Genomic DNA, 7,685 nt, shown 5'->3' with positions numbered 1-7,685 from the left:
AAGATCAGGTAACGGCGGCCGCCGCGCCGCGCCGTGCAGCCGGGCAGAGGCCGCGCCGTGCAGCCGGGCCGGGCCGGGCCGCCTGAGCCGCGCGGCTGAACGTGGAAGAGGCGGCGGCGCGGGGGCTGCTCGCGGCGCGGCCTCCCCGCCGCTTCCCTCCGCAGCGCTTCGCCCCCAAAAACACGCCTAGTTCAGTCCCTCGGGTTGCGCAGCTGGTCCCTGTTCCGTATCCTCCGCAGTCTAGGCTTGGGGAGTGGGGTTGGTTCCTCGGGTCCGGTTCCCTTAAGTGGTGAGGACAGCAGCAGTAGCAGTGACTGGCTTGGTGGGGCAGCGTGGCGCTGCCAGGCTCTGTGCCTGCTGCTCCCTTGCTCCTTTCTACGAAGAAGTGCTGCTGTGTGCCCCTAGCTGTATCCTCGTCTTCCAGATACTGACCTATAAAGGAGTTCAGATTTAGCTGAATTGCAGTACTTTGAAATATTTTATTATGGGGCAATATCATTAATTTTTGTCTTGTAGCACTTCAGTACCTTGGTCACCAGTTTCATCCCAAACTGTGCAAAAGCAGGCTGCAATTACAGTGCTTCATTCTGTGGGAGTACTGTCATTTTCCTGCTGAGAGCAATTTGGTTAATGTCATCTTTGGTTTTACCTGCATGTTGGTGAAACCATTTGTCCTTAACATGTACAAGTATTTCACTTGTGGCTCGTAAATGGATATATTTCCCTGGATTTGGGCCTGGATTCAGGCCACAGCTCTTTTGTATTCTCAGCAAAATTACTATTTAAGCTTTTTGTGCTACTTAAATACTATTTTGAATTGTATTCAAGTGGCATCTTCCTTTTATTATCATTGGACAATGCAAGATCATAGGTCTTCTCTCCAAAGGAGGAGCTAGGGTATTCACCTGCTCAGTAGTAATGCATCCCTCTACAGGTGTTTTTACCTCTTCAGGGTTTTGATTCTGTTGTCACAACAAGCCAGTATGTTAGTGAATGAAGAAAGTAACCTGGAGATTTAAAAAAATGAGTATAAAGTTGATTATTGTTGACAACTTGCCAGTATAACATGTAGGAAAGATTGCAGTCTCGCTAATTTACACTGCTTTCATCCTAGGTACAACTCCAAAAGGAGACACTGGAGAAGGACCAAACTGGGCTTGTAAGAGAGACTGTCTACTGGGAACTCTAATAACACTTGTCTTTCTGCATCAGATTGGTACATCCCTTGCACTGCTCAGCGGCTCCCGCAGGAGTTCCTCCTGTCATGTTGGACTGCAGTGTCCATTTCTTATAAGCTGGCCTCAGATATTGATGTTAAGATGTTTAAGTAATTTTGTATCTGAAACAAGAAGACTGTGTTCTATTAGTGTTCTTTTGTTCAGGGCTCATATGTATTGACAGTATAGAGGCTTGTTAATAAATATGCACCTGAATGGTTCGTTTGAAATTATTTCATACATATATGGTGGGATAGTAACTTGGAGAATAACAACTAATGTTAATGTGAACATATCTCACCTAGTCTGAGAAACTTGGCTCTTTTCAAATAGAGAGTAGGCTGTATCTTCCTTTGCACTTGCTGTAATTCATTGAGAGCAGAGCTTACCGGATTTTTTTAAAGAAAACATAACTAATTTTATAGCAGAGTTTGTTAAAAGAAAATCTTTTATTAGACAAACTGAAATAGTAAAGACACAGTCTTTCGGAGGCACAAGGCATCTCCAGCATTGAAAAAGAAGGAACAGTCTTCACTTTATGACCTTCCATAGACCACCATGGCTATGGTTAACTTTTCAGAGCAATCATTGTCAGCTTTTGGTTAGTTAACCCCAGGGAAGAATCTAAGGGTTATTTCTGGTAGATTTATGAAAAGTTGCTAAGAAAAGTAAGCAGCATTGCCAGGATTTGCTAAAGAGGTGTCTGTATGTGTCTCTGGCTTGGGAGACCATGTGGAACCTTGCCTTGCTCAGCTGAGGAAGACAAGTCTTGCTGGTGCGGTCTGGCCCCTGTGCCTGCAGCGCTGGGCTCTGCTCTCGGGTGGGACGGGGCAGGGCAGCTCGTGATGTTTGGGATTAGGGGAGCGGATGCAGCGGAATAATGGGGTGCGAGAAAGTTTCACTTAGATTGGAAAGGAGGAAGGGAGGGAAGATTAGGACAAGGATAGGTGGGTGGGTTTATCCCCTAGGAAGTGTAATATTCAGACTATATAATGCATCATCCACATACTCCCCTAGAATACGTAATAACCTGCTTCTAGGCTTTGTTTGGAGCTCCTTGGTGGCTAAAGTTGGTCTTGATGCCAGCCACAGATGCAGTTCACTTTCAAACGTTTTCAGCAGAAGGGTAATAACAGGATGTTGCTCAAGGGAAGAGTTAGCAGCTATTTAGAAAAGGGGAGATTAAAGGGAATAAACTAAACCGAGTAGTCAGCACTCCAGTTCCCCAATGCCCGCCTTCTCTGCTAGGGCCTGTAAAACACAACCTATTTTTACAAGAGGGAACTGGAGAGGGAGGCTGTGGCTCAGCATTGAGCCTGGCGCCGCTGCTCCTTTGCCTTTCCCAGTGCAGGCCTGGGACAGATGCTCTGGTTAGCAGGAAATAAGGTGTGAGGCTGCTCTCAGATGTGGTGGCGGCAAAGCCCATCCTGGCAGCGAGTGCTCTGGGGCCGTCTCCTGGGTTCAGCCTGCAGCGGTGGCTCAGGTCCCGGGGCGGCTTCCTGAGGAAGCTCCGGCGGCCGCACCTACAGAGAAGCTTTTCATGTTGAAGGTAAATAGGTTTATCTCCTTCGCTCTGCAACTTGTAGCAAGTGATGCTGGGTGGCAGCATGTGCCAAGTATGGGTAAGCGCATATTAAAAATGTGCCTTGCCTGGGTCCAGTGTGATGGTCTCTTCCCTCCTGAGGTACGCTGGATGTTTCTGTGAGCACAGGAAAGCAAGGCTGGGATTTTTACAAGCCTCGGGACACTTCAGGGGTATCTTTTAGTTTCTTTTCCTGTCTGGTAAGAGTCTAGTTTCTGCTTCATTATCAGGGGGAAGCAGTAAGTCACTGCAACAGGAAGGCAGCAAAGAGCATTGCCAGAGATGTTTCAAAATGCTTCAAAGATGTCTCAACAGAGGCCCACGTGCTGCAAACACTTTTACCCCAATGCTTTTAAAATTGCTTTCTTCTGTTTAAAAAGCCTAAAATGAAAGCCCCCTCTCCCCCAAATGCTTGGCTGGCTTTGATGGCTTTGAATCTGTTTAGTTGCTCCGGAGTTTGTTTAGCTACTGAGTTTTACTGCTGTTTTTACAGTTCCCAAAGGACATGCTCTTCTCTTTGAAGCAAGCGTTTGGGAGATAGGTCACTGAGGACGGTGGGAGATGAGCCCCGGAAGGCCTGCTAGTCTCCCGTAGCCACTGCTGGCAGGCGGAGCTGCCCACGGGGTTTCTCTCTAATTGTGACCATTAGGACTGGGCTGAGGAGGGAAAAAAGTAATTTTTACGGTCTCGAAAGTGGAACGGAATGGTCTAGACAGTGCTTATGGGAAAGCTTTCCTGGGCAATAGCTTAAACTACTTGTTAGTGTATCGCTATTGCTATCATTACTGTGCTATTTTTATCAAATGGTAGCAGCTTCCACCAAGGAGCTGCTTTGACTGAATCTGCATTTCAGATTGGACGTTAAGGGGCAACATGAGGAAAATGTGGTTAAAATCGAGCTTCTGCAGAACCCTAACCAACACAAACACCGCTGGGTTTGAAATGATTTCTGTTGTTCTGTAGCAGCTCCCCTTGCCCTGCTCTTCCCTGTGAGATTTGGAGGGATCAGAAGTCTCTGCAGAACTGTGCTAACATACCATAACCAAAATATCTACAGGGGCTTTAAGAAAAAGAATTCCAAAGAGCTTGGATATTCCGTTTCATTAATTTTGGTAGGGATTAAGTGCTCAGTTCTTCCAGATGTCTCTGAAAAGCTTTGTCCGAGGGGCCAGAAACTGGCTGTGCTTTCTTCTTCCGAGTGAGAAGCCCAGTTAAAGGTGATTGTATGCTTGAGGATTTTTTGGTTTTAACGTATCTGTTTTTACAAAGCAGCTGCCCCTCTATCAGTATCAAAATGAACCACGCGAGACAGAGGGGCGGGTCCCTGCAAGCGGTGCGGTTTTGGGGCAAGCAGAACGAGCAGCAGGAGAACGTGCAGTGTGATTTGAAGATCCTTTTTTTTCTGCGGCAAGGAACCCTTGCAGGTCAGGCAAGGCAAAGGCTTGGCGTTAATGCGCATGGTGTAGTATCACCGAGAGCAAACAGAGCTCTGGTCTTGCTCCTTTTGAAGGCCATGAGTAATATGCCTCGGAGCAGAACGGAGCTTCAAACATAGGACTAAAAGGGGAAAAAGCTGCCTTTAGGGGGTTTTGGTTAGCTGTCAAGGAGAGACAAATATTAGAAATCATTTAGTTGGATTCAACTGTTGCATTTGCTGGTTAAATTTTAATAGACTCCAAGTCCAGGTTTCCTGGTGGCGTGTGACTAAGCCGCAGTCACAAGTGCCAAGGAAACAGCTCCTTCAAGGGCATTCGCAGTAATTCCCCTGTTTACTCTGTGACTTGCTCAGAGGCGGACGCAGGAGCGATCCCCTGCCCTCGCCCCAGCAGCACGCTGCCGTGAAAGGATGGCGCCAGGGGACTAAGGTCAAAAAGTATTTCATCAGAAACGCACCCGCCGGTCCTCTCGGCAGCGCTTCAGTCACAAACAGCCTGGGCTGGTTTTGCTAGAGCGCGAGAGACGGCAGCCTGCGGCCCCGTAGCACGGACGTGGCTGTGGCAGCGATGGAAGGAGCTTCGTTGCCATATTCTTTACCTATCAGAGCTGAAGGGTTACAAGGCCTGTGCAGATCCAGCATTAAATCCGTTCCCAGTGTGTTTTGTCCGTCTCAGCTGCTGACTTCAGTGATTAAAAAGATGTCCAGGCACGTGCGTGAGAGAGTCGCCTGGCGCCATGCCCACGCGGCACCCACTGCGCGCCGCGAGGAGCATTTGCGAGCACAGCCCGAGCACGCGGGGGCTTCGCGCAGKGCCCGGAAACCACGGCCTCAGCTTCCCCTGGGAGCTGGGTCGGCGTCTCCACAGCTGCGTGCCGGCGTCGATCCCCCCGCTCCCCCGGGACAGGGCTCGGCCCCGCCGGCGCCCCTCTGCCTCCGCCCGGAGAGCGCCGGGAGGAACCGAAACTCCCCGCCTGCCCCTTCACGACCACTTCTCGTCCCACTGTCTCTTCGGGGGTAAAAATGGCCCCGTGCTTTCGAAAAAGAGGAAGAGGCAGCTGTTTTTCTGAGGCCGCTTTGAAGCAGCGCTGGCCGGGGGGAACGCGCGAGGCGGCTGCCGCGGGCAGAGCCCCGGCCCGGGCGCGCGGGCTGTGCTGGAGCAGGCGAGCGGCGGCTCACGCAGCTGTCGGCACGCTCAGGGACACGTCGCTGGGCTGTTTCTCAAGAGTTTTGCTTCGGAGCACGACCTCAGCGGCAGCAGAGAAACCTCACGGGCTTCACACCTTCTCCACGTTTTCAGGCAACAAATCACCTTTCCGGAGCAGCCTCTGGATTCAGTCCCTGCGTGGGACCCTGCGCGTGGCCCTGTCCGGTGTCCCCCTGCCTGCCCCGGGCCCCGGACCCCTGCCCCGCGTGCCCGGCAGGGCTGAGCAGCACTAGGTCCCCTTGCCCCGCTGGGGACCCGGGAAGGGCTGCGGCGGGTCTCGAATCCCGCTTCGGAAGGCTGCTCCAGGCTGGCCTCCACCGGGACACCGGGGCTCCAGCTTTTACGTTGCTGAGAAACAGTGTCTTCTTTCACAAACAAGCAGCGGCCCGAAGGAAGTGCGTGCGGCGGAGATCCCGCGACCTTGCCAGCGACAAGAAGGCACGCGCAGGCTGCGGCATGGTCTGGTTTTCCGTGCCCGCTCGCCCTGCCAGCGGAGGCGTGCAGAAGGGAAAGGGGGGGGAAGCTGTTTCCGAAGCCCCGCTTGCTTCTCCCTCGTCAGCCCAGTGCCAGGCCGGCGACACCTCGGCATGGCTGTGCAATGCTTCCTTCTGTGCTGCCAGCGCCTCCGTCCCGGCGCCCGAGAAGCAGTGACCGCTCTGACCTCGGCGCCCTGCCGGGAGCCGGGGCAGCGCCGGCTGCCTCCTTTCGCAGGTGGGAAGGTCGAGCCGCAGAGCCTCTGCGCGACCTGCCTGAGGTCACGTGAAAAGTCCTCCAGCGGGCCAGCAACGGCAGCCAAAACTTCGGCTCCCTGACGCCCAGCACGGGACCCCTCCTTGCCTACCCGCGGGCTCACGCGGGGCTGGAAAACTGGATCCGCTTGGCGGGGCGAGTGCGGGAGCAGGGAGAGGGCTGCTGCCTCCATGGCAGCACCCATGCCCCAGCRTGGCCCAGGGCTCCCGGGCACGGGGGCTCACGGCCCCCCGGCGGGGCCAGTCCCCGGCAGGCAGGGTGGGGACGACCCCGGGCCAGCCGTGTCGCTGCGGGAAGCGGGAGGTTTTGCAGGGAAAGAGCTGTCGCCGGAAAGCGCTCCCGACGGCTGAGCGCGCCCCGCACACGCTCACCACCAGGCAGCCCCGAGAGCGTGGGCACGGCATGGCCTCGGCGGCCCGCGCGGGGGGTCATCCCGGCTCGGCTGGTGGCCGCAGGTGCCAGCCCTCGCCGAGTCCCCAGGCCAGTGTGGCCGGCAGCTGCTGTTCGGCACCGGGTTTCCAGGCAATGTGGGCCGGGGACACTTCAGTGCTCTTGGAAGAAAGCAAACGCCTGCCTGAAAAAGTCCCGGAAGGTCGACAGGCGCCGGGGCTGCCGTTTTCTGCCCTCCACCCCGGAGTCCACGCAGTCCCCTGCGCCTGCCCGGGCCTCCCGGGATGACTTACAGTTGTTGTTGGTGTTGCAGGCGCCCAGCTCCGCCAAGTCCTCCTCCAAGGCCCCCGCCAGCTCCTTCAGCTCCCGGGGGGCGTCCGCCCGCAGGTACTGCCAGGCCTTGCGCCCGCTGTGGTCCCTGCGGCTGGGGTCGGCCCCGTAGGCCCCGACGAGCACTTTGATGAGCATCTCGTGTCCCTGCAAGGCGGCCAGGTGCAGCGGGGTGAGCCCGCCGCTGGCCGCGGGGATGTCCACGTTGACCGGGTAGCCCTTCTTCTGTGCGTGGGAGATGACCCTGATGAGGCTTTCGTGGTGGCCGTGCTTGGCGAGCCAGTGGAGAGCAGTGAAGCCCGTCACAAAGTCTTTCCGGGTGAGCAGGCTGGGGTCCAGGTCCAGCAGCCGGAGGATGCTCTCCGCGTCGCCCTGGGCCACTGTCAGCAGCCACTCGTGCTCCAGGGGGTCCAGGGCGAGGGACAGGACCTCAGGGCTCGGCTCGGGCTGCGGCTCCTGCTCGTGGTGCAGCCCCGCCAGGAGGCCGCCGCCGTCGGAGAGCTTCTGGGCGGCCGCAAACCACATGGCGCTGCCGGGGCCATTGCTCTGCAGGAGGATTTCCTTCAGCTCCTTCCTGCGGGTGCTGCCGGGGCCGATGGAGAGCCTGCCCGAGGCGCCAGCCCAGCCGCCCGGGCCCCGGCTGCCCCGGCTCACACTCCTGCTGGGGTCCGTCCTCTGTGGCTGGCGGAGACGCGCGGTGGTGGCGGGTGGCAGCGTGGGGCTGGGCGCGGGGCTGCCGGCGTGGGGCTGCGCGCCCTCCGGCAAGGCGAACAC

The 7,685-nt window shown here is 55.8% G+C and overlaps 1 protein-coding gene and 1 non-coding gene across 2 annotated transcripts in view; one reads left to right on the top strand and one right to left on the bottom strand.

The window, feature by feature from the left end:
* Nucleotides 1-558: 558 nt before the first annotated feature.
* Nucleotides 559-690, top strand: LOC112963731. The gene has a single exon (XR_003252703.1). It is a non-coding gene; the product is annotated as a small nucleolar RNA SNORA69 (small nucleolar RNA).
* Nucleotides 691-1,653: 963 nt separating this feature from the next.
* SOWAHD (sosondowah ankyrin repeat domain family member D) overlaps nucleotides 1,654-7,685 on the bottom strand; it is a 7,044-nt gene continuing 1,012 nt past the window's right edge. Inside the window, exon 2 of the mRNA XM_026061049.1 lies at nucleotides 1,654-7,667. Coding sequence (XP_025916834.1) covers nucleotides 6,735-7,667 — 933 coding nt within the window. The 3' untranslated portion in view covers nucleotides 1,654-6,734. The remainder of the gene's footprint in view (nucleotides 7,668-7,685) is intronic.

This window comes from Apteryx rowi, unplaced genomic scaffold, assembly GCF_003343035.1.
Source record: "Apteryx rowi isolate R43461 unplaced genomic scaffold, aptRow1 scaffold_174, whole genome shotgun sequence".
Taxonomy (NCBI): Eukaryota; Metazoa; Chordata; class Aves; order Apterygiformes; family Apterygidae; genus Apteryx; species Apteryx rowi.
Note: the sequence above shows the minus strand (reverse complement) of the source record. Positions and strands in the feature narration are given on the sequence as shown.